The sequence below is a fragment of the Phodopus roborovskii genome, unplaced genomic scaffold, assembly GCF_943737965.1.
Source record: "Phodopus roborovskii unplaced genomic scaffold, PHOROB, whole genome shotgun sequence".
Classification (NCBI taxonomy): Eukaryota; Metazoa; Chordata; class Mammalia; order Rodentia; family Cricetidae; genus Phodopus; species Phodopus roborovskii.
The window spans coordinates 7,593,742-7,621,080 of NW_026126459.1; the positions used below are offsets into that span (position 1 = coordinate 7,593,742).

At 44.4% G+C, this 27,339-nt stretch overlaps 1 protein-coding gene across 5 annotated transcripts in view; it reads right to left on the minus strand.

Annotated features, from left to right (window-relative positions):
- Positions 1-27,339, minus strand: part of Pacsin2 (protein kinase C and casein kinase substrate in neurons 2) — a 92,475-nt gene that overhangs the window by 20,723 nt on the left and 44,413 nt on the right. For 4 of the 5 annotated variants that reach the window (XM_051189508.1, XM_051189504.1, XM_051189505.1 and 1 more), the window contains exon 2: positions 8,080-8,216. The exons of the other annotated variant lie outside the window; for it this stretch is intronic. In XM_051189508.1, the coding sequence (XP_051045465.1) occupies positions 8,080-8,139 (60 nt within the window). In that variant the 5' untranslated portion in view covers positions 8,140-8,216. The remainder of the gene's footprint in view (positions 1-8,079; positions 8,217-27,339) is intronic. 5 annotated transcript variants of the gene reach the window in all.

The window sequence follows — 27,339 nt, forward strand, 5'->3', positions numbered from 1 at the left end:
AATAAGTGTCTACCATGACAGGAACATATTTATGCCTACCACCTGAAGTGATATGCATGACATCCACTTGCCATAATGCCAGTGACTTTAATACCCAGGGACTGACCCCTGTTGGCTGCAAAGGACCTAAAGGAAGAAATGGGCACAGGCATTTGTTTTGTTTACTGATGAGTTAAAGTGGAAAAGGGGCACTTAATAACCATGCGGACTGATGAAAGTGATTGTGCATAGTCCCGCTAGAGGGAGGCCATGATGCCTTATCAACAAGAGCATTTCCTTTATTTAGAAGAATTGTGGGGTCTGATGTGATATAAAGATAAGATGTAGTTGCTGTTGTAATACAGCTTCCAAAGTCATGGGAAGATGCAATTTTAGTCTTTACGACAGTGGCAGGTTAATCTGGGAACAAGCAGAGCAAAGTGAATGCTGTCAGTATACAGGTTAATAGGCTGGGGATTAGATTTTATAGCTTTGGGAACAATTTTCAACTCTTAAGTGCTATGGAGAAGCTCTCCCTGGAATGAACTTCCAAATTTTAAACTCTTGGGTATTGAGTCACAAGCCATTTCTCCATGGGAACTGGGCATCAGTGAATATGGTATCTGCTCCAGGCACAGAGTTTGAATAGGGGAAAAGTTCTTCACAGTGATTGGTCTTAAAACTTGTATGGGCTGCCATGGAGGATAATGATTATCCAACCTTTGCAGTAATCAAAGATATTAACTGAAACAAAGAATGATTACTATAAATTAATAGCTCTTAAGTCATGTAATAATCTCCACTTTTCTTTGGCCCCCCCCCTTTTTTTTTTTAAATGACAAAAATAGGAGGGTTCCAGGGACTGAGGCTTGGTTCAATATATTCCAGGTGTTTCTGTGCCACTATTTCCTGAGCATGCTGCAGTTTCTCTTACAGGCCATTGCTCCACTCATACAGGTTCATCTGTTTTCCATTGAATTTTTACCGGACTGGGAGTGAAACAACAGCCCCTAGTTAAGATTTCAATGTTGCAAGAGAGCCTCTGCAAAAACAATGGCATTTATATGTTTGAGTCCTTATTTCTTGACATGCCAGGATCCAGTCATCTGGAAAGGAATTCTTTACCGCCCTAGTCCTCTGTGGCCCTGCTGTGGCCCATCATAAGCAAGTTCACACACAGTATGCCAGCCACCTCAGCATGCTGCACTTCCCATTCCATGCACTTTTTACTTGAGCCAGAAATTTGCTGTGTCCCCTGAAGAATGCATAGCCTTCCAAGCTCTTAAGGCACACAGAAGAACTTAGTCAAAATACTGAAGAGGTCCAAGAGCCTGCTCAGCAGCTCCTTCCAGCCAGAATATCTCCACATTCAATGCTACACCTGAGCCTCGATTTCTTTCAGCCTGAAGTTCACACCAATCATAACAATGTACCTTCTAAAAAAAAATGTCCATATATGCTCAGGCCAGCTGCTTATAATCCTCTGGCATGCTTAAATTTATTCTTATGGATTCTAATAATTCCATTACATATAGAAACCAAAATCCATCATCTTGATAAGCAGCCTGCAACTGTTGGATTGTTTAGTCATGTGGATACCATGTTAAAGGACTCTGTGGGGTAGGATTTACATTTACTAGAACAGCAGACTCTGGGTTGCTCATTGGCCAGCAATCATCACAACTAGCACAAAGCTGTGAAAAAGGCTCCAAATGTGATGGCGGCTAAGAGTCTTTACTTTCTAAGGTACAGTGTTCAAGCAATGCAGTCAAGGAAGGACATAAAGAAGACAGAGCCAAGAGGCCCTCTTGCCAGAAGTGCCCTCTTTTGTGACACAGCAGAATTTCTATCAACATCATCTTAATTTTCTACCCAATCTTTTTCTTACCACTACCTGCTACTAGAAAAGCCAATAGGATAGAAAGATTCAGAACATCCAGTCCTAACTTCCTTTCTCTGTGCATTATTCAAAACTCTCTGCAACAGTTGTAGATCCAAACATCCCTTTATAGAAAACCAAGGATTGGCTGGGCATAATGGCACCTTTAATCCCAGCACAGAGTTTAAGGCCAGTCAGGGCTACACAGAGAAGCGCTATCTTGAAACCACCTCTATCCAAAAACAAACAAACAAAAAACAAAGATTTATCTGTAGGAACTCAGACCAAAACTTAATTCCTTCCTCTTTGAGCAGGCACTTTACTACCAGTGTTTGAGTAGCTCTTTGACTGACAGCAAATTACCCATTTTGTGGCCCCGACAAGATAGCAATGACAGTAAGTTGGTAAAAGGTGCAGAGATAAACCACTCTGGAGATGGTTTTGGGGAACTACGTTGCTTTATTGCATGTGAGCAATCACTTATAGCGGAAGCCTACAGTCTGTGATTGGTTGGCACATTACCTCAGGTCAGTGAGCGCTCATACCACCAGGGTCCCTGTGTGGAAGAAGCACAAAAAAGGAGAGTGGAGAGTACAGACTAATCTGCAGGCCAGCTACCCGCTATTCACACTGCCTCAGAATTCAGTGTTCTAACATTTACAAGTACAGTGTGCCAAGAAGGCCTGCATTCTCATATAAGAAAATGCCTTACAGTGTGTCTGCCTACAGCTCTATCTTATAGAGGCATTCTCTTAATGAAGGCTCTCTCCTCTCAGATGACTTTAGTATGTGTCATGTTTACATAGAACTTGCCAGCACATCCATGAAGGGGAGCAAACTACTCCTCAGCCTCCACATTGCTAGAAGAGAAGTGAAGGCACAAACCTGTTAGAGGGCTCTGCTGATCCCTTGCTGCAGCCTACAAAATCTTTAGTGATATCCAGGGCCTGAGTATCTCAGTGAGGCAGGGAGGATTGCAGGACAGTCTTTCCCTCAAGACTACACAGCCTGCAGCATCACTCCCTGTCACAGATGCAACACTGTATACACACCTACAGGGCAACCTCTGGTAAAGCACAGAGCCTCCATCTATGCAACTTCCTATAACACATCAAACCCCTATTCTGACACTTCCAACAGGGATGAGTCCTCTGGGTCTTCTGCTCCTATCATCTCCTACTGATCTTTGCATTTTTTTTTTTTTTAAACTCTGTGGCACTTGTGCTTTAAAAAACCAAAATGTAAGGGAGTATCTCTAGAAAACTTTCATGTCTATGTCTTGCTTTTCAGGGGCCAGTTAGTGCTCTGTCATCCTCATTTCTATGGATTCTGTTGCTTTCACCCTCAACTTTCTTGTAATTTCCACCTTGAAGCAGAGAACCTAGGGGTACCTTGGTAGGATGTTCCTCTGAACCACTGGCCTGCATCACACGCACTGGGCTCCTCACATGAATGGGATGGTGTTCCTTGCCTGCAGAGCCCAAGAAAGCCCGAGGCTGAAGCTGATGCCCAGGTCTGTGGGTGTCTCTACCACTTTACAAATAGGTAGCCTCTGTCCCAGTATAACAAAGCCTAGGACCTCACTCCTGTCCCAGATCCAGGTGCTCGGTAACAGCCCCAAACTGACTGCTATCATGCTGTGTCTGGAATTGATCTTCAGAGGAAGGGGAATAAAATGGGGTTCACTATTCAGCAAAGGAAAACAATGGGATAAATTGCTTAGCAAAGGAAAGGAAATGGGGTTCATTGCCCAGTAAAGGCATCCCTTGCTCTGATTGCTTAAAAGTACACACACCAGAGAACAACTTTAAAGATAACTGAATTATCAATCTTAATCCAATGTTCAAACTGACAAACTTAAAAATGTTGATGGATCCTAATTCCAAAAGCAGAACACATGAGATAACAGGGAGGAAGGGTATATTCAAACAACCCCCCCCCCCCCGTGTGTGTGTGTGTGTGTGTGTCTGTCTGTCTGTCTGTCTGTCTGTCTACAGAAGCCAGAAAAAGGCACTGGATTCCTGGAGCTAAGAGTTACGTTACAGATGGTTACCCAGTGTGGGTGCTGGGAACTGAACTTGAGTCCTTTGAAGAGCAATTGGTGTTCTTAACCACTGAGCTTCAGCCCCAATGAACCTACTCTTAACTGAGCATCTCCACAGGCTGCTGGCAAAGTTCTGAGTGCATGTGGTGTGCACTGTACAGTAGAGGAAGGTGATGGGAGATGTCATTCTGTTGGCCAATAGGAAAGATAGGTGGGACTAGGAGACAAGGAGGCTGTGGGAAGTAGTAGAGAGATTAAAAATGTAGGACTGAGAGAGAAGCATGCTGATCCTCTCTCTGGTAAGTTAAGACCACATGGAAATACTTAGATTAATAGACATGGGTTAATATTTAAGATAGAGCTAGCCAATAAGTAATGCTAGTAACAGGCCAATAGCATTATATCTAATACAGCGTCTCTGTGTGTTATTTGAGGCTGGCGTAGCTCTGGGTCTAGGCCTGTGGAAAAACCTGCTTGAAACAGGAAGCAGTACCTCAGTGTTCCATAGGCATCTGTGCCCATAACATGGACCAGATCTGTTGAGACTGCCCTCCTTGAACTGCAGGCTTTCACATAAGAGGTGTGATCCCTTGTTCATCCTTCAGGAGATAGCCTAGAAAATGGCAAAAATGAGCCATAGCTGCTGCCATGAGCTGCTCTTAGGAGAAACCCAGACACACTCCAGTATGAGGGACAGACACCCTCAGAGTTAGTTCTGTAACCCTTGGGATACAAGTCAAGAGCCATGTGGAAATGGGTCAGCCTGTCATAAAAAGCCAAGTGTCCTGGAAGGAAATCAACAGACTGAAAGGTGTGGTTGGGTTGGGATTGTCGTCCCTCTAGGGACTCACACTCCTAGTTGCTTTACCCAACTCTGGTGTGATCCACTCTGGCCCTGGTCCCTCATGTCCAAAAGTCTGGTTTAGTTCTCACTGCTGTATCTGGACACTCAGCTGCCTTCCTGCTCTGCCAGCTCAAACCAGCATTTGCCCTTAAAGTCCCATGGAGCCAGGATACTCTGAGGAGTCAGTAGCAAAGATTATTCAAATTCTGCTATTCAACATGGAAAAGTGTGTGTGCCTCCAAAGTTTAAGTGACTGAGATCAAAAGATAAAACAAAAGGATGAACTTCTTGACAAGCAACCAAGAGATGGCTCTCCTGTTCTCCACAAAAGTGGCTGTCTGGCATTCAGAACCATGTCTAGACAGTGAAGAGACTTGTCAGCAACAAAATGGAGCCTACTTCCCCAACTCTGTGTGTGCAATGCTCACGTGTGCAGCCAAGTACCAGAGAATGCAAAGACACTATGGCTCAGGAGGCCCAGGCTCTACCAACCCCTGAAGAGGCCTGTGACCCTAGGGCTCCAGATATCCTAGGCATGCCAGACAGCACTAACAGTGAGGAAGCACCCAGCACTGGTAACCCATCATAATCATAGAAATGCTATCACTGACTGGGCATCATGATCTGTGATCATGCACACTCAATTCTGTATCAGAGGGCTTTATCGGATTGCTTAGGCATCAGCAATGACTGAGTGCAGTATACATAAAAAGTCTCAGTCTTGGAACCAAAAGGAGACTTCTTTGTCAGGTGGCACCCAATCAAAACACACTACCCAGATAGCACTCTGCAGTCTTGAGGGGGGAGGTCGATAGGATTGGAAGCAGTTGCAGTTGACCTACCCTACCACATCTACTAAGCCATGTAGAATAGCCTGTGGTCTAAAAGTCAGCATCAGCTTGCTGAAAAAAATAGCTAGTTCTCAGCTACCAGGTGCAGGTCCTAGAGAGTATGTGCCAGGCTCTGCAGAATGATAGCTCCTGGAAGACCCTCATTTATATCTGACCACCTCAATTACAAAGCCCCATCCATGCACCATGTCCAGTGCTAGATGCTGGCAAAACAAGCCAAACAGGGTAACTCTGACTCCACTAAGCTACAGAATAGGCACCAACAGGTGTGGCAGGAGTACTGAGAACTGGCAGGAGAGCAGTGCCATCACTGATGCGGGTCCAAGAGCACTGTGATAAGAACTATCCTTGTCATCTTCATCTCCATGTCACGTCTATGTTTCTTCACAGGAAAGCAGCAACACCTCAGAGAGTGTGGAGGAACAAGGCTCTTTGGGATAGAGTTTCAGGAGGTCACAAGCAGGGTAGGGGCACCAGCCCTATCCTGGTGCCCACATCCCCTCCCTGCCATGTCTACTCTGAAACCTGGCAGTTCTAACCCATTTGGAGCTTGTTTTCATACCCATTCAAGCTTGTAAGCAGAGTTCACACCAGGGAGGCAGCTATGAACACTGAATGCAAGGCTCAGGCAGTCACTCATGATTTCTAAATGTTCCATGGGAATCTAGCACAGCTGCAGAAAAGCAAACAGATCTTAACAGTTTTTGTTCATATGCCTGATGGACTGTCAGAGTGGATGCAATCTGGCACAGGACACAGAGGCACAGAAAACAAAGCTTCATGGGTGATTTTGTGACACTGGGGTGGGGGTGGCGGGGGCTAAAGCTTCTCGGGTTCAGCAAGAGGAGGCTGCCTGACCACACACCTGTGTCTGCAGGGGCAGAGAGTAAGTGCCAGCCCAGCCTTGCTCCAGGTGATGTCTACGGCCACAGCTCTAAGACAGCTTTCCCTAGTTTTGCTCCAACCCTTCCAACATACTCTGCTATTGAGCAGCTGACAATATGTCTGCCCCTGTGACCCTTGCTGCCTTAAATGTTTCCAGGGCAGCAGTGCCTCTTGCCATCCAGATTCCAGTTCCAGCCTCCATCCTCACAAGACAGTTGCGGCCAGGCAGTCTGGGAAGAGCATGCCTGCTCTCTTCCACTTCCACTCACTCTGCACCTGTAGGAACAGCCTCTTAAGTCCCTAGACTTGTTCTCTACACGCCCTGCCATATCCTCACAGGATCGCACACACAGTATCTGCTAGTAATACATATCCCAATTCTTTTTTGTTCTGGGGCCAGGATCTTGCTGAGTTGTCCAGTCTGGTCTCCCACTTCTGGGCTGAAGCAATCCTCTAGCTTCAGCCTTCCCAGTGCTAGGGACTAAGAGCATATAACCACTGCATCTAGCTAAGTTAAGTACTTTACAGAATAAAAGTCAATCACAGTCCTCTCACTGGGAGCACGGAAGAAAACTGCTACTGGAGTTTGAGCCCTCTGTCTTTTAAAGTAAGGGCACTAGTGATCACTTGCTTCCATTAGCCTGTACCAACAGATGACAATTGTCAGACATGTTAGCCCCAGCAAACACCAGGACCTTTTCCTCCCCTGGGGCCTCTTGTCAGGAAGGCTCCCAAACAACAAGGAAGACTACATTCCATCTCACCTGGCAGCCTCTCTTGGGGGCCAGTATTAGCCCCCTTTTATTCTGAGCCTCAGGTAAACTGGACAACTTGCCCATAGCTAGTGACAGCACAGATGGGGTCAGAGTTGATGTACCACCAGCAACAAGCCCAGTCCTTCTCTCCCTGTCCATGCAACCCAGAATGAAAATAACGTTCCAGGGCATTTTCCATGGGGGAAAATATGGTCAAGACTTTACTTTCTTGGCTGGAGTAGAAATGCAGTGAGCATGAGGTTGAGGTACAGAGTTCCATCCCTAGTGCCAACACCACCAACAAAAAGAAAACAGTTGCCTTTTCTTTAACCCGTAGACAGGAAAAACAAGTGGGTTAGGGGAGAATAACTTCCGAAAATAAAACCAATCACGAGATAATTTAATCAGGAAGGGAGTTCCCAGGACACAGGCTGGCAGGGAGATGCTCTACCAAGATCCTGGCCCTTTGTGGAGCCCTCTGGCCACTTGCCTCCAGTGTGCCACTTGTGCATAAAAGCTACTTGTGAGACTGAGCCCTGTCACTACTGTGTGTTGTGCTAGATACCCAAGAACATTGGGAGTAAAACCATCAAGACCCTTTATAAACACCAGCTTGTGAGGGATCAGAATTTTCAGGCAAGTAAGCTCCCACCTCCATTGATGGCTGGAGCATTCCCATACTCCCTAAAAAACATCGTCTTATCTCTGCCACCATCCATTTGATGGCAAGTACTCCGTTGATTTTGAGTTACATTGATTTCCTCCTGACTCTACCAAAACCACAATGGTATACTGGATGCCAACAACCTGGGATCTTCATTCATCAAAAGGAGAGGCATTACCTCCCAGAAGCTGTCACTGGACACTTCCACTCCCACAGAATCGTCGTAAGTGACAGACATTTCTGCAAAGGATGAGGGGATGGCGGCAGACACTCAGGTTCAGATCCACGTCAGATGCTCAAAACCTGCAGATAGACCTATGAAAGAAAACATAGATGGTTGTAATTTTCCCAATGCAGGACAAAAAGCAAGACACCTCTATTGAATATATGGCTTCAACCTCATCATATTGGTCTCTACTACCCTGCCATCGGCCAGCTTCTCTTCCCTGCCTCACTACTCCCAAGTCTCAATTTGTGTAGCTCAGGAACGTAGAACATCCTGGATAATGCTAAACTGCAGGCTGCTATGTCCTCAGGAACTAGCTGAAATCCTACCCTTGGAGACAGCTGTAGGTCTTAGCCCTTCTGGTGGACTACATAGAGAGACATGCAACTGAGGACAACTAGAGAGAGCTACAGAGAAATGGCTCTAAGGTAAAAGGAGAGGGAGGGTACATGACATAACCATACTCAAAGAGAAAAGGGCTTCCAGCATAAAACTCTAGCTCTCTCTTCTGGTATGAACCCTAATATAAACAAGGACAGATGGGCTGCATCCAAAATAAGAGCCACACTCAACCCCATAGTCAAAGACCATCCAGGAAGGAACTAAAAGAGCTGCCTGATGATGTCCCTAAGTAATGGTTAAATTATGCTCCCAAAGAAGGTTCTTTTTCTGGAGGCTGCCACATTTGTGGCAAGCCTACTTTAGCCAGAGTCTTTTGTTCTACCTGGGAGTACATGGTAAGAGCATGGAACTGCCATGTTCTATACATCTCTTGCACACTACCAGTGGGTAGTCTATGCTGAGTTTTAGGCAGGTTTCTTGCTCCTCAAAACCCCTACACACAAATGCTACTAGTCACTTTACAGGCAGACAACAGAGTATCCAGGATTCAAACCACTGGTCCAACACCTGCTGTGGTTGGTATAGTATAGTATCCACCAAAGGCTCTCGTGTTAAAGGATGGTTCCAATCACTGCCAGAACTCTGATGACAAAGGAATTAATCCCCCCTTAACTGTTTTGCTATATAAGATTGAGAACATGACAGCATCACTGGGAGGTGGGCCCTACTTGGAGTAAGGTCACTAGGAACATGCCTTGGCCCTTGCTCTCTCGGCTTCTCAAACCCTATGGAGATGAGCAGTTTTGCTTCACCACACTCTTCTGCTGTGATGCTGAGTCTCACCACAGGACCAGAAACAACAGAGCCACATCCATGAATGGAAACCATGAGCCAAAACAAATATTTACTCCCATTACATTGTTTTCTCAGCTATCTGTCACAGTGGCAGAAGCAAGAAGGGGAAGAAAACAAAGACAAAACCCTAACACAGCCCAGCATCTTGCTAAAGTTCACTTCCCAATGTCTGTTGTATCTCTACCCATCCTGCTCAGGCTCAGCTTGTTGCAGGCCTGGGAGGTCACTCTGTCAAAAACAGGCTGTGGCTTTGGGGATTCCCTACTGACAGTGATCTCGAAAGCATGCTCCCTTCTCATGATTCACAGCCCACTTCTGTGAGGCAGGATGGAACAGACCACCTCCTGAGGCATTAAGAGGCCCAGGTGGCCTTTAAGGTATGGTTGAGTGAGGCTGAGGCAACAGGACTGCCAGGTTCAAGGCAGCCAGGGCTGTAGAACATGTTTCAGGTCACCCGAGCCACAATGTGAGACCAGTCCAGAGCCAGCAAGCACACAGAGAGTCCTCCAAAGACACTCACTAGACAATCCTATTTTAAGAGGCACTCCTTAGGAATACAGGAATAAGGGTGGGATATGAGTGTCTAGGTCCCTGCTTCCTGCGACTTCTGCTGCTGCACAAGGTCAACACTTGTCCCAGAGCTAGTTTTCTGCCTGTTTACAGAGGCTTAGAGGTTAACAGAGGATGTCACAGTTGCCCTTGGCCTCAGTGGAGGCTGGCACAACCTCCTTCTACCATTTCTGGCCTGTTAACAGGTATCAGGTAAACAATGAATGTATTACATAAGTCCTCTAGCTTCTCTTTAACCCCCTCAGTTCATTCCAAAAGGAAAACCAAGAGGCCGTTCTTGAGGCTATTGTAGAAAGACCATCCAAGTACTGTGCTTGTTAATTCCCCTGAAAGAAGAGCAGGAAGCCCTCCTCTTTGATCCTTGCTAAACACCATGGAGGGAAGCAGAAGTGCCCACATGGCCTTTCCAGGCTGTTTATGCAGTACCATGGTTCACACAGGTTTCATTCTTTCTCATTAGTTGCACAGAAAATTCTTCAGTTACTAGAAAATGACTGCAAATTCTCTCTCTTTTTTTTCCTTTTTCTTTTTTCAGGACAGGGGTTCTCTGAGTAGCCCTGATTGTCCCAGAAATTGATATGCAGACCAAACTGGCCTGAAACTCAGAGACTCACCTGTTTCTGCTTCCTAAGTGCCAGGATGAAAGGTGTGTGTCACCACTGCCCAGCTGACTACAACTTTTGAGCCACTGTGCAGCCCCAAGGGTGGGGAGGCACCCACCATTCTTTAAACAAGGAAACCATTTACCCATTCATTCCACAAACATCTAACATGTACCAGGAATGATCCTAAACTGGTGACAAAACAGTAGCAATAAACAAGACAAACTCAGTCTCTGCCCTTCCGGGGCTGAGATCACCCTGGATATGTACCCTGGCATGATGCAGTTAAGTAACAACACAGCCACATAGTGTATTATATTCTAGGATAGAAGAAATGAGGGTGCTAGGGAAAAAGTCTTAGGGGCAGGGGTTTACTGTGATAAGTATGGTCTCTGAGGACTTGGAAAGATGAAAAGTGGGAACAGGTGCTTCCTAGAAGAGGGACAGGAGAAGGTGACGGGTCTGCCCTGCATTGGACAGGGCAGGAGAACAGGGAGGTCAGTACCAAAAGTTCCAGAGAGGACCAATGGGGTATCATCCACATTACCTCTGTACTCTGCTTTTCAAATCTAAAACCTCATGGTAAGACATGCTACTAACAGAGACCAGGGGCCTCCATTTGAATGCCTGCACATAAAGATGTATGGATAAAAGGGCTCACTGTGTGACTCACTGTGTCACACTGCAGCTTCTATGACGAGATTTCCCCTTCTTCCTTTATATTTTTATTTTGTTTTATTTGGGGTCAGATGGGGTTGCAGGGGCCAAGAACGGATGCAGGGGGTGGGAGATGGGTGGGATCGGGATGCACTGATGGAAGATGTCATTCTGTAAATATGTTTCTCATACTGGTTAATGAATAAAGCATTGTTGGCCAATAGAAAAGCAAGATAGGTGGGACTAGGAGACAAGAAGGATTCGAGGAAGTAGTAAGGAGGAGTCAGCATGGGGAGACTGGAAAGAACAGAGGTCCAGGCCCACTCTCCGGTAAGATGAGACCACGTGGAAATACTTAGATTAATAGAAATGGGTTGATACTTAAGACAGAGCTAGCCGATAAGAAACAGCATTATATCAAATTCAGAGTCTCTGTGTGTTAATTGGGACTGGCGTGGCGGTGGGACTGGTGGGACCAGACCGGTGGGAAAACCTTATTCTTAACATATGGCGCTGCAACATGGCTAATAAGAACTTCCACTTAAAACTAAGAAAAGCTAAAGAAATGGTTTTAGAAACAAAAGAACAAAAACAAGCAAGGCTTCTTGATAGCAGCATGTTTCTCAGTTGAACTCTGTTTTGCGTGAGACAAGCAAAGATTTTCGCGGCTCCTTTAAGGGAGATTTCCTGACTCAGCCAGCATAAGCAGCACAAAAGCACATGGCTTTGAAGAAGCACTGCTAACAATTTATTGGTGTGTACGAGAGCTGGCAATGGCAGTGATCACATTTCCAAGCCGGCAGCATGCTTGTTAGATGGCAGCTCAGACCAAGGCAGTGACCACAGCTCTCAGTGCTGGTGGTAAAATAGCTGCCGCCATCTTTGATAAACTGCAGCAGAAACAACTATGACTTTCATTTTAGCAATGTTGTTTACCTGATAAAAGACTCATGGCTACAAAAAGATAAAGATTTGCAATAAAGACAGATTCATATTAAGAAAAATCTCTAAAGGTTTACAGTATGTTTAAAAATATATGTAGGCTTGGGAGAGAAAAGAAATAAAATGGTTTTAAAAATACAGGGAGGAGCTGGGTGTTGTGGCACACGCCTTTAATCCCAGCACTCTGGAGACAGAGGCAAGCAGATCTCTGTGATTGCAAAGTAAACCTGGTATGCAGAGTGAATTCCAGGACAGACAAAAGTTACACAAAGAAACCCTGTCTCAAAAAATGAAAAAAATAAAAGTAAAGAAACAGAGTAATAAAAAAGCCATGTAAAGATGGAGAGAATATGGATACTGTACAGTATTATATTGTCTTTTTTACTGCTGAGGAAATAACAACTGTTAAAACAAATGCTGCTGGATCAATCCAATTTATATATTTTAAAAATGCTTTGACTTCAAAATTTAAGTCTAAGGACAAATTACTGGGAAAAAGGATTTCTATTTTTGTTTCCACAGAAAATAAAAAGCTATGGATTCCTTCCAGACTAATATGATTTGATCAAGTCAGACCCCCTGAAACAGAGTTCCTGGTGATCCAACATTCAAAACAGTTTAAACAAGGCAGCCTTGCAGACTACAGCCAGGATTTCTGCATCTTCTTAGGATCCCCAATGACAACGCCCCCTACCAGCAGGAAGCAGTTTGGAAAGAATGATGCCCAAATTCCCAAATATTGTTTATAAATGTTTGTTTTCATTTAAATGGGGTTGGTTATAAATGGTTAATGACAACAACCAATCTCTTTTTAAAGGTAAAAAGGGAATTATGGTATAGATAAGAATACTTTGTGTTGGAATGGATTTTCATTTATTGATACAATTTAAGGTCGATTTTGTGATATGTATATTTCTCCTTTTGTTTAGGTATTGTGTTTATATAGCTCATTTAGAAATGTAATGTATAATTCAATACAGATTATAGATAGTACCTATGATAGTCAGATCTTATAGTTAAGTTAGTTAAGATTTCTAGATATAGAGACATGTATTTGAGATAGGCATTCTTCAAACCTTTCAAAGACCTACAGAATATGGCATTTAAAATGGTTTAGGGTTTTTCTTGACAGTGAGACATAACTGCTCCTGGCAACACCACCTGTGTCAGAAAGAAGACTGGGCATTAAAGAAACATGTTATGGAGTTTGCCTCCAATATGGCAAGACTAGTCATTTGGACAAGATACTACTCTTGTCTGGACTGTTTGACTTTGTGCTATATAAACTGGACATGCAGGACCCACAGAAAAGTGACTGCTGATTCAAGATGAACATTGCTACAGAGTTCCTGCTTCATGGAAGAGTCTGCCAGACAGTCTGCAGGACACAGAGAAAAGTGACTGACAAACTGCCAACACAGGCAGACAGTTTAAAGTTTCCTGCTTTGCTGAGGAGTCTGCCAGACACACTATGGCCTATAGGTTGAAGATGGAACATTATAGAAGAAGGTTGGGTGCCTGACCAGTATAGTTGTCTCTGCCATTCTAGAATTATGTATTATCCTTCTGTGGTCTTTGATGGAGTTGAAGACAGAGAGTTAAGGTTATAGTTTTCCTTAGGATAAGTTACATATAAGACTTTAGACTCACAAAGATAGGATAGATGATAGACTAAATGTTAATGAACTAAATATTGTTAACTGTGATTCTTATTTGATAACTGTTGTGTGATATATTTTGCTATGTTAAGGTTAAAACCCTTCTTTTTATTTAGACAGAAAAGAGGAGATGATGGGAGATGTCATTCTGTAAATATGTTTCTCATACTGGTTAATGAATAAAGCATTGTTGGCCAATAGAAAATTTTTGCAAGATAGGCGGGACTAGGAGACCAGGAGGATTTGAAGAAGTAGTAAGGAGGAGTCAGCATGGGGAGACTGGAAAGAACAGAGGTCCAGGCCCACTCTCCGGTAAGATGAGACCATGTGGAAATACTTAGATTAATAGAAATGGGTTAATACTTGAGACAGAGCTAGCCGATAAGAAACTAGTACCTGGCCAACAGCATTATATCAAATTCAGAGTCTCTGTGTGTTAATTGGGGATGCCTCCGCAGTGGGTCCAGTACTGTCTACTGCCTAGTAATGCTCACCCTGCAGCGAGCGGCCTCACAGCTAGAGCCCTGCTCACTTCCCACCAAACTGTCTAGGCTTTAAGCCTCACCCCCCCCCCACAGCACACAACTCCAACTAGGCTGGTATTCCGCTGACACTGGCTGGCACTGCCTGCTGCAGCCAGTTCACTCATCCTCTGCCTGGAATGTCCTTCCTCCTGCTCTACAGACCCATGTGTGGCAGGCAGCACCTTAGTACCTCCAACTCCACAGCACTTTCAATTTCTAACACCACAATTGGCTTCTCGTATTTTGGTTTTACTTATTTGTCTGTTTATTTTGAGACAGAGTCTCTGTACATAGCTTTGACTATCCTGAAACAATATAGATTAGGCTAGTCTCCAATTCACAGAGATCCAGCTGCCTCTGCCTCTGCCACCAGAGTGCTGGGATTAAAGACCTGCACTACAAGGGCACAAATGGAAACTCCTGAGAGGCCATGAGTCTGCATCACTACCCTCTATTGTTCACTGCCCTGACTCCTGCATCCACACTTCCTTGGATACCAGTCACTCAAGGAAACTAATGGGAGCCTTTATCTAAAGAGGAGAATTCTTTTATTAATACAACTTAACACCTCCTCCCATTTTATTATATGTTCTTTCCTTCAAATCCTCTAAAAGCTTTTGGGCTCTTTCTTGGAGCTTAGGACCACTCTACTCAAGTGGGTTTATTAGCTCAAGGAAAATTAGGCAGCTCAAGCCCTGTTAACTAGAGCCATACAGGAAGCCCTACAGCCCATTTGAGGCCTCAGGCCTCTGGGTTCCCTCTGCCAACTTCAGTGTGTGTCCATTCAGCCCTTGTAAGAAGGGCAAGGTCTCCTGCATCTCTCTAGCCCTCAAGCCACCTTGCAAACAGTGTTAGAGCTAACACATGGCCTCGAATATTGGTTAATAAGCAGAAACACATGTTTCAACTCAGCTATCTGCCACAACCTATTTTGTTTCCAATGACTTCATCTGGAAAAGGGAACATTTCTTAAAGGAAGTGATAGAGATCAGCAAATACAGTGACTTTTCTCTCTGGAATGCTGTGTAGAGCACTCGACAATGAGTGGGAACTGTGTCCATCACAATATGCTAGATTCTAAAGGCTGTTTCTCAGGGACCTGAGGGCTCAGCGCTCAGCCAGGCTAAGTAATGAAGGTGGGAACACAGTTTTTAAGTCTCTGCTTCCGAGAAGCATCTCCCTAAAGAAAAGAACTTGTAGTTGCCCTAGAAACAATCACCTGAAAACCAAGTTGGCTAGATGAGGCTTTCAAGCCACCATGTGACACGGGCTAGCCCATCAAACTACAGAGTAGGCTGGTAAGAGGTAGGAGATCTTGGGAGCTCCATTTTCCTGGAAATAAGCACTCTTAAGAACCCCAATTAAAAGAAGAGAGGGTAGAGTTTGTCTTATTTGGTTTCATTCACCATTGCAGGGGCCTTTTCCCACAGGGAAGGTAGGCTAAGGAAAATCATACTTTCCTAAACTGACAAACCCAGTGAAGGTGTCCTACTGTCACACATGCAATTCCCACTCAGGAACCAAGTGTCTCTAGTCCTGCTCTTCCACACGGCCATGCTGCTAGGCCAATGACAGCTCTAACTCCAAATGACAATCCTTGGTTAGCATGGAATTGTCACGCCAACATGCGGCCCTGCATTCTCAGTACTTGGCCCTTTCAGTAGTCCATCCACAGCCAAATCACAAGACCCTAGCCACCCTAGTCACTTTCCTCAACTGTACAAATCAGCATCTCTTCCTGCGATGCTCGAAAAAATCATCACTGTGGTCCTGGGCTTGACTCCACCAGGTCTTCACAGTTCAGGTCATCCCCAGAACTCAGAACCAAGATTGGGACAGTCCTGGCTTATATAACTTCCCTTTTCTGTCCTGTTACTTTTTTACCAGGTGCTCTGGCTTCAGCTGTCAGATCTCTCAGACACAGTTTAAAGGGCAAGCTTCTGTGTAACTTCCTCCATTTGTTAAAGGGCAGGCTAGAATACACCCTGAAAGAGGAGAAAGATCATCTAAAATGCTGTTGCCTCATGAGCTTTTGAACCCTTTCACTACCTGTAAGTTGCTGTTTGTACCTGTGCTTGCAATAAAGTGGAGAATATCGGAGGAGGTAGAGGATATAGTATACCGGTGATATTATAGATGAAGAAGGATGGATGGAAAAGAAGAGAGAACAAGCAAGCCTTCTTAAAATCTTCCTTATTTTAGGGGTTAGAGAGATGGCTCAGCTATCAAGAGCACTGCATACTCTAGCAGGGACCCAGGCTCAGTTCCTCGCACTACATGGAGACTCACAACTGTGTCCAACCCCAGTTCTGGGAAATCCAATGCCCTTTTGTGGCCTCCATGGGCACCTGCACAAATGTGGTATATATACATACATGTAAGTAAAACATATATTTTAAAAATTTCTCCTCATTTCGCTAAACATAGCATAGAGGAAGAAATCAGGTTGTTTTTGTTTTTAAGAAACTTCAAGTAAATAACAAAATTTTAAATATGAACCATCTTTAGTACAAAACTGCAGAAGTAATTCATACTGTGACATTAAAGAACTGCTGTCCTTTCAACTCAGTGGGCTGTCCACACAACAACTAAGTACACTCATGTAGGGCAATGAGAGTTACTCAGCATGCTAAAAGGGATCTTTTCATGTGCCCTGTCTCAAATGTCAAGTTTACATTTGTTATGGGGCATAGTCTCACTATGTACCTTAGGCTGGTGTGGAATGCACTTATACAACCCAACCTGGCCTCAAACTCAGTAACTTCCTGCCTTAGCATGCCAAATGCTGGGGTTACAGGAGTGTACTATCATGCCCAGTTAGAACACCAATTTTAAAAGAAAAGTACACCTAGATATTCATACACCCTCAAACAAACAGAACCAGTAAATCTATACCAATCATAATTTCTGAGGGCTGTAGAAATGGCTCAGCAGGCTATTCTCTCAGAGGACCTGGGTTCAAATTCCAGAAATAATATGTCAGCTCACAAATATCTGTAGCTCCAGTTTCAGGGGGTTCAAGACCCTCTTCTAGCCTCCCTAGGCACTGCACACACATGGTGTCCAGACATAAATATAATCAAAACAGCTATACATATAAAAATATTTTTAAGAATGTAAATATACAACAAAAGAAAAACAAACAAAACCACTATTTCTTCCCCCCCTCCCTTTTAAAGACAAGGTTTCTCTGTGTAGCCCTGGCTGTCCTAGACCTTGCTCTGTAAACAACATTGGCCTCAAACTCAGAGATCCACCTGTCTCTGCCTTCCCAATTCTGGGATTATAGGTTTGCACCAAGACCACACAGCCCACTATAATTCTGATGAGTCAAAAAATCATATTTTAAGATTTTATTTATATGTCTGTGTGAACATATGCTACTTGCAAGCTAGTGTCCTAAGAGAACAACAGAAGAGGGTATCAAATTCCCTAGAACTAAAGTTACAGCTGTTGAACATGGGTGCTGGGAACTGAACCTGGGTCCTCTGGAAGTGCAGGAAGTACTCTTGACTGCTGAGCCATCTCTACAGCCTCCTCAAAAGTTAGTTTTTACAAAGTAATCTCAGAGTCAAAATTTGGAAGATTCATTCAAAACTTGACATTAAGTATCTGTGGGACTTTAGGAAAACCGCTTATATTTTCAGGGGCTCACTACTGTCACTTGAGAATTAAAATTAATCATCTAGGAATGGTGGTGCATGCCTTTAATTTAATCCCAATATTCAGGAGGCAAAGGCAGGAGGACCTCTGAGTTGAGGCTAGTCTGGATTACAGATCAAGTTTCAGGAGAGCCAGGGCTCAAAAAGACAAATGGAAAAAAAAAAAAAAAAAAAAAAAAAAAAAAGGAAGGAAGGAAGGAAGAAAAAATAGAGTTGATCTCTTAATGCCTTCAAAGGGCATCTCACTAGAAAGAGATTATGGGAAAACTTGCACAGATCAGAGGTTAGAAATTACAAATGTGACAGGTAGTGGTAGCACACACCCTTAATCAGGCAAATCTCTGTGAGTTCAAGGCTGGACTGGTCTATAGAGTGAGTTCCAGGACAGCCAGGGCCTTAATACAGACAAACCCTGTCTGGAAAACCAAACCAAACCAAACCAAAACAACAACCCACAAAGAAAAAAAAAAAAAAAAAATGTCCTGAGCTGAGAACAAAATAGGTAAGGGGCAATTCTTCTATAATGGTCTGTTGACCCATCCACAAAGTCAGCAGAACGTCTGTGGTAGTTTGGGGAAAAAAACTGCCCCCATGGGAGTGGCACTAGTAAGAGGGTAAGAGGTGAGGCCTTGTTGGAGAAGTGTGTCACTGTGGAGGTGGGCTTTGAGGGCTCATATATGCTTAAGTCATGTCCAGTGTCTCAAAGACCACTTCCTGTTGCCTGTGAGTCAAGATGTAAGGACTCTCAGCTCTTCCCCCAGCATGTCTGCCTGCATGCTGCCCTGATTCCCACCATGATGATAATAGGCTAAACCTCTGAACTGTAAGCAAGCCACCACAATTAAATGTTTTCCTTTATAAGAACTGCCATGGTCGTGGTGTCTCTTCACAGCAACAGAAACCCAACAAAGACAATGTCCCATACCTAGAGTCTCCTGGGCATGCCCAGGGCACCCATACATCTTGTTATGCTGTTTTTTATTTTTTCTGCTGAGTAACAGAAACAGCAGCAGTTGGTAGTTACTGTGTATCAGAGCAAGAGCTTATAAGGAGCTAAGTCAGCTAATGTTGCTGCACTCTCAGTCCTCCAGTACCAAGGACTCATGCTTATAGCAGAACTTGAAGACATCTAGCCAGCACAGGTTCCCTAAGACTCAAGCATATGCTCAGAACCTAGATGACTTCATGTGCTATCCCTAAACTAGTTACCTCCAAAGTACCACACTTGGAAGTGGCCAAAACTGCCTCTTTCCGCGCATAGTTCTATGGACCTATTTTAAAGCCTGGGTAATCATCTAGGAAATACCTTTCTCCAAGAGCAGAGAAGAATCTTACAGAATAATCCCAAATGCATGGACCAGAGGACAAAGTAAATATGGCCAGAATGCCAGGGCCAGCAAACAAGCTGTCTTTAAAGACCAAGTCTCGAAACAAAGAACCTCCCAAAGACAAATGACCAATAAGAGTAACTGAAACACTCCTGAAAAGGAAGCTAGGGAGATTAAGAATGTCTCCTATCTGATAATAGCTTAGTAACCTAAGAGGAGGCATTTCCCGGGATTCCCTGGAGACGAGTAAAAGCCTAATGAACTGCCTTACCTCTGCAGTAGTCAGTTTATCTTTGCTGACAAATCAGAGGGACTGAGCAAGAGAAATGTGACAGGAACATGGACGTGAGGAAGAGAGAGGAATCCCGAATGTGTATAATGTGGGTGCTTCTAATTTGTAATTTGTTCTTGGGACCGTGTCTACTCATGTCTAAACTTAATGCCAAAGGAAGAAGAAATAGGTTCTATGTTTTGTTACCCCCCAAAAAAAAAAAAAAAAAAAAAAGAGTAACTAAAACAGGCGTGGTGGCTCATACCAACAATCTCAAAACTCAAGAGGCTGAGGATCACTACAATACAGTTTCCAAAAGCTTGAGTCTAGCCTTGGCTGTGTAATGAGTTCCAGGCCAGCCTGGACTACGGTGTGAGGTTGCCTCTAAACAAAGGAAAAAAAAAAAAAAAAAAAAAAAAATCACTCATGTTTGAGGATCCCAAGAACCAAGGGCCTGCCAGGATGCAGCACAGACACTTTGCAAGCCAACCTGCCTGCCTATACTCTCAACAGGAGACCTGTCTTGAGACAGGGAACATCTGCTCACTCAGCCTCCAGAAGATGGGAGGCCTGGCAGCCCTGAGTCATACAGTGTCTTCCACCGACCAGCTCCTTCTTTCCAACATTCACAAGTAACACTCAGAATTGCTATTGCAGCTGGGGAAACATTGCTTCCTACCCTGACCAGGAGACAGCCTGAGGGAGTAGAAAACCCAGTGTATGAAAGCACAGGCACACAGACCTAAGGAAATATTATGGAGCCTTAGTAACAGAAACCATGAGGAAACTGGAATTACACAGAACTGTTTAAAAATAAACTGGTATTGAAATACCAGCAGAGCTACAGTGACTCACTCACACTATCCTCAGTGCTGAGAGAACAGCAGCTCCTTGACACGCTTGTCTCTGGGCTTCTTCCCCAGTGGAGAAACAAGGCAGAGTAAAGAGAAGCATAAGGTTTGTCTAATTTTACCAGATGAGTAAGATCTTACATATTTAGAGTACAGAGACGAACATTCATGCAGTGAACCTCAGCAAAGGCAAAATTCCAAAGCAAAACCAAGGTTGCATGTGCTACACTGAGGATACCATGGCAATGCATCTGATAGACAGCCCAAGCTCAGCCAGAAGGTGAGACCTTGACAGCATTCCTATGCTCACTGCTATATAACCTCTTCTTCGTCATGCACACATCCCTCACCTTCATACTCTCAATGACAGAAGACCCTCAGAGGCCTCATACTATGGCCAACCCTACCTCTCCAGTGGCTTTCAGCCTCTGTGAACAATTAGTGTGACACATTGTTGCCCCAGGCTGCTCTTCCTGGTCAACTCCTACTGAACCTACTAGGCCCGGTGTGAAGGTCAAGCTCTCCTCTACCATCTCAGTGAAGGTGGGAGCCACACCAGCATGAAGAGTCCATGCCAAAGTAAGATAGACCCCACCCAACCCACAGATCCAAGTAGCAGGAAGGTCCAGCAAACTTTGGACACCAGTCACAGACATGGGGCTGGCTTAGCTAAGCAATCCTGAACTTCCTCAATCTTCCCTACCCCTTCAAAACAAAGTGCACTCACCCAGCAGATTGCTGTTCACCCACCCTCCTCAACCCATACACATGCAGAGAATAAACAACCTCATTTTACCAAATGATGTTTTGCATCAACCCTAAGAACCAATGGCATTTAAACTGAACAGAATTGCAAGTGTTTTTTTAAACCAACCAAATAATTACTGGAGGTAGCTCTAGGAAGATCTGTGGCTATCACCTCTACGTCTGCAGTACAGCTCCAGTTCCTAATCGGTTTCCTGTCAGAAAGCAGCAGACATGTGATTAGAGAATGTCAGGCCTCAGAGTGAAGACAAAGATGGATCTAAAGCCCAGAGAACAGCATGTTAGTCTGTTTACAGGAGGGAAGTCTGAAGCAGAAAGACTTGCTACTTTGGAACCACAATCAATGAAAGAAAGACTTGACCTTCCCTTTTGACTCTTACAGGAAAGGAGGTATCAAAGGACAGCTGCCACTCTCTGCCCAGCAGGCTTCAGAAGACATCAGCGAAGCTCCTTCTGCCAGACCGTGTGCTATGTGCCAAGGCTCACACCAAGCAAAGAGTTCATAAACTAATGGCCCTGCTCTGCCAGGTCCTCCAGGCTCAGCTACCTCTTCCTAACAGCATGCCACAGTTGGCATCACCTCTGGGCTGTGCCTGCCCAGCTATCCTACAGCCTGTCTTCACATCTGGAGCTCCACGAGAAAGAGCTAGGCATTCTGGAAATGGAACAAGGAGGGAGATGGAAGTTACAGAAGTGGTGAGATTTCAGTCCAAAAACAAATTATGGATTCCTGTAGTAATATGTTTTGTCCTGGAGTCTTTTGTATCCTAACAGCACAAATAAAACAAGCTGAGGACCAGGTATCTTAGTCATTTTCAGATGGTCTGTTCAAGGGTAATGACTCAGGTCAAAGGAATCAAAAGTAAGAGGAAGTTCAAAACCAGAAGGTCTCAGATCAGCTATCACCAGGGAAGGTCTGAGGCTCACATGTGGTTCCCCCAAAGGCATTTTTCTCCTGTAATGAGAACAGGTCAGAGGATGATCTCACAGCAATGTATTCTATACCTCTGGCTGCCAAGTGCCCTAGGAATGGAACATGAACACTCAGCTGAAGGTATTCTTGACCTGAACACCAACAGATACCGCACAGGGTTAAAATAGAGCTACTTTTAAAAGGACAAAAATGATATATTTTCAAATCTGGTGTTAATACAAGAATGCCAACAGTAATATAGGAAAATACACAGAAGGAATCTAATGGAAAGAAAATGATGAGGCTTGACCGGGTTAGGGCTAGGTGAGTAGACTTAACTCCATAGATGCCCATAGCTCCTGAGGAGGTACCCCCACGGGGAAGTGGCTAATGCACTATAGACCATGCTTTCATGAGAACTATTCAACTAATTTTGCTCTCCAGGTTGAGATGAACTAGAACCCACAGCAGAGAGAATCAGGAAGCCTGCACTCCAGGGCTTCACTCTGGCTTTCCCAAGCTGCCAAGTAACTCCTATATAACCGCTTTCCCACCAGCCTCAGACTCTTCACCTTCTACACAAGGAGAAATACGCCCTGCTTGCCTGGCTCTCTTAATGTAAGTGGAAGTTCACTATCACCTCCTCTTGCAAAGAGGAACTCACCACTCACCATCACTACAGTACAGTCTCCTGAGAGCCTTCTTGGAGACAGCTTAGTAATGAGCTGAGCATTTATCAGACCTTTGATAAACTACTACAGGAAGCTACTTAGCAGCAGAACAATAGCGATTTTTTTAAGATGGAGGTTTTGCTCACACAGGGCAATGCTTATGAATGGACTTTACACCTACTACCCAGTGCTATCATGCTCAGTCAGCCCCGAGGAATAAGGGCTAAAACAAACGGGAAGCACAGGCTCACTTAAAAGGCTACCTACTACTCAGTGGCTAGGATAATCACTTTCCTCTAAAAACACTGTTCTGCTCTCTGCGAAGAAGAGCTTGTCACCAGGCTATGGGCCCATGTTGTCTTCACTCCTGGTGGTACAGGCTTTGTTTAATGAAAATACATATGCTACAGAGGTAAGTTACTCCCACCACCAGCCCGCAGGTAGTGGCCACCTCACACATCATCTCCTGATGTCTATGCCTTCTACTGCCATGGAAAGGGGAAAGAAGAGAATGGCCTTCAAGGTCCACAAGTCAGTAGGAAGTAATACCAGAGCTTTGCCCAAGGACAGAAACAAGTGCCCATAGAGACGTGGCCTAGAGAGGGATCCACTCTACAACCTGGGCTGAAAGATCAGTCCTGGTGCCTTCCCTTAGAGCTGCAAAGCCCTGTCCACTTCTGCTGCCACTGACTGGAACTTTGTGTTTAATACTGGAAATCAAAATTTGAGAAGTACAAAAAGAATGGAATTCTATGTATATAAATTAAAAGGTCCCACACACATCTGTCTAGCAGAGACCAAAGTCAGGATAAGGATGCAGTTCAATGGTAGAATAACTACCTAGCTAAGGCCCTAGCTTCAATCTCCAGAACCATGGGTGGGGAACTAATGAAGGGAATTATTTAGCAGGGCACTGGGGTGTGACAAAAGGGCTTAACTACTGAAAATAGCTATTTTTCAGAAGTTTCTAAGATACAACTTAAGAATAATCTACCCATTTAAAACGGATGAAGTGATTTTTATGGAGCTCACCCACTTGTGTCAGCATCACTAGTCCATTTTTAGAACATTTCCATTACACCAAACACATCCCGTGGCCCTTAGCAGTCATGTCTATCCCCTCTACCCCCTAACGACTGCTCACTCAGGCTTGACCTCTCTTTACATTCATATTAAAGGAATCATACATGATGTGGTCTTGCTTCTTCACAAGCACGCCTGTGAAGTTCGTGAGTGTTGTAGCCCATATCGGTATTTCATTCCTTTTTAATGTTAAATAACATTCCATACCAATACATTCCAATTTGTTTATGATTAACAAGTTTCTGCTCTTGGCCTATTATGAAGAATACTGCAATGAATACATATGTACAGGTCTCTGTACAGCCCTATGTACATCTCCATTTCTCTAAAGCAGACACCTAGGAACTACTAGGTCATATTGAGAAATGACTTCCCAAAGTCACACAGTTGACAACTGCACCGTTTTGCATCATCAGTGGCATAGTGAGTTGGAACAGATAGAAGCAGAAGCACTCATGGGCATCTGCTAAACCAGGCGGCAAGATTGCCCCAGCCATGAGTGCAAAGTCCTAATGCTGCCCTTTCCGCTGTGTCCACCACTGAGGAAGCCTCAACTGGCAGGCTGGAGGGAGCAGGGTCTCCTAGATCAACCTGGTCTCAGGGCCACTGTGTACTGGATGGACTGCACACCCAGGCACCACGTGGGATAGTTAGGGGGTGGTAAGAAAAGCCAATATTTTTGTCATGTTCAGCTCTTGAAAACTGGTACTGCTCACTAGTGAGGCACATCCTATACAGATGGAACACAACAAAACATGGGAAGAAGGATGGGGCTTCCTTGAAACAGGTCAATAACTTGTTGGGATGGAGCTATGGGAAACAGGAATATATTCCTACATTGCCAAAAGGCTTTATGGAAAAATCTGGAAATACAGAACAAGACTGGTAACAGTTACCAACCTCTGACTCTGTAGTCCTACTCTGGGGAATACGCCCCAAGCAAATAAACGCATAGGAAAAAATAGCTTGAACAAAATGTTCATCCCAGTAATATTTATAACAACAAAAACTGGAGACAAGTCAAATACTCAAAAGCTAAGAAAACAATGGTGAATTGACAGGACCGACACACACAGCCATCATAAAGGACAGAAGAATGTGGTTTTCATCTCAAATTGGGTATACATACAACAGTAGTACAGACTCCTGTTACTTGGGAGCAAAGGCTGTGCATTTTCATCCTTGTCCCCAGTGCTTGGGATGAGGAACACACTTGAATATTAGCCAACTACATGTCTGAATCAATAAATGAAGTCAGTGAGTGATAAAGGGCTAGTAGAGACATGTGGGAAAAAACTAAGGCTCCTTAGCCTGGGCCCTAGAAAATGACTCGGAGTGTGCCTTCAAAAGAAAGGAGAAACAATAGTATTCCTTTGAATAAGAAAGCTGGGTACCTTTCCACAGAGAAATGTGCCTGTGGTTTGTGAGGCTGGCAGGCTGCCTGTCAGTATCTCATAGGGAGGGGAAAACAGGGTGGGGCTCTGGGAGGTCTTTCTGTGGGTATACCTCCCAGAATGTTCGATACACACAACACACATTCAACACACATTCATCCCTCAGACTTAGCAGGCCCTGTCTTAAACCCTCAGTGTTTGTTTCCAGAAAGTCCTGCTGATAGTCATAGGGCCTGAAGAAACAGGTTTTCTTCTTTTGAACTAATGTTCACATTCATGAGGAAGAGTCACCAGAAATTCAAAGGCTTGTGATGTGAACATTCTTTCATCAGACAGACCCTCCTTGGTGTTCTATGTTATGGTCCTGAACCAACCACATTTCTTCTCATTAATCCTGGGCTAACCACTGCCACTGTTTTACCCCTAGGGTACAGCAGGAAGACTGCCATTTCCTTTATGCTCAGTTCTCTCTCACCTGCCTAGAGAAAAGCTACCAGTCCAGCTGCTAGCCTCTTGCCTCATTCTGACCAGCCTGCTGGCAACACGGGAGAACTGGCTCTCCAGGGACCCCCACTTCCCTTTGTACTGTAAACCAGCAGTCCAATCCACAATCACTGCCTCTACACTTCACCTCCATGCACCTCCCTTCTCTCTAGCTCTCACTCTCAGCAGAAGACAAGCAGCAATCAGAGGCTTTCTGCTCTTCCCACTTCTCACTGCCACCTTGTCACAGGCCCTGTCTCTCACAACACACTCTACCTGAGCAAATTCCTTCATTCCCACACATCAAACCACCTTCAACCTTGTGCCCCATATCTGTTCGTGGGCTCAAACCCACACATCCAACCACCTTCTAGATACCTCCATTCAACCCTCCCATATTCTTGTGAACTCTGCCTCCCCACTCTGTTCCAAACAGTGGGTCAGTCTGGAAATCCCACAATCAGGAAATGGTCCCAGAACTTGTAGGCTGCTCACACCAGAAGCTCCTCTTCCCACACCCACACTTTGCTGACACTTCTGTACAAGGTGAAGGTAGGCTAGATAATAAGAGTTTCTGCAGTTTTGATTGCTTTATATATGGGAAAGTATCCCGAGCTAAGGCACCAAATTCCAAATGCAATATTTTCTTATATTTTCTTACCTTCAATGGAACATACTTGACTGATGGGGGGGTTTCTACCCCAAATAGAAGTATCCTATACAAACCGCCCAAATAGCCACATTCAACAAAGGCTTGCTTCAGGCTTGAAGAACTGCTCACTGGCTTACTAACATATCCACATAGCTATATGACAACATGTAAAATCAGTGCCAAAAAAATGATGAGGTGATGTTGCAACAGTATTAGAATCCCTTCAGCATCAGGCTGGAGAGATGGCTCAGAGGTAACAGCACTAGCCCTTGCAAAGGATCCAGGTTCAATTCCTGGGTAGCTTATAACCAAGGTAAACTCCAATTTCAGGGGATCCAACACATTCTTAGTATAGGTCCCTGGCATACCAAAGTACACATGCATTCATGCACATAAAATGATAACTCTTAATCTTTTTCATTTATTCATTTAATGGCAAGGCTTAATAGATGGTTCAGGGGTTAAGAGCACTTGCCGTTCTCCCAAAGGACCTGAGTTTGGTTCACAGTACCTGCACTAGGTGTCTCATAATTGCCTTTAACTCCAGTTGGCCTTCAGGAACACCAGCATACATGGACCATTTAATATACATAGAAATAGAAATAAATCTGCTGGGCAGTGATGACACACACCTTTGATCCCAGCACTCAGGAGGCAGAGGCAGGTAGGATCTCTGTGAGTTCAAGGCTAGCCTGGTCTACAAAGCAAGTTCCAGTACAGCCAGGGCTGTTACACAAAGAAATCCTGTCTGGAAAAACAAAATAAAAATAGATCTTTTTATACAAAAGAATCTTTCAACAAGGTATGGTGATGCATACCTTTAACTCTAGCACTCAAAGGCAGAGACAGGCAGATCTCTGTGAATTTATAGCCAGCAGGGTCTACAAAGTAAATTCTAGGACAACCAAGGCTGTTATAGAGAGAACCCTTATTGGGTGTGGGGGAAGAGGGGGTCCTTTCACTAAGAAACACACCTGTGTGCATGTATG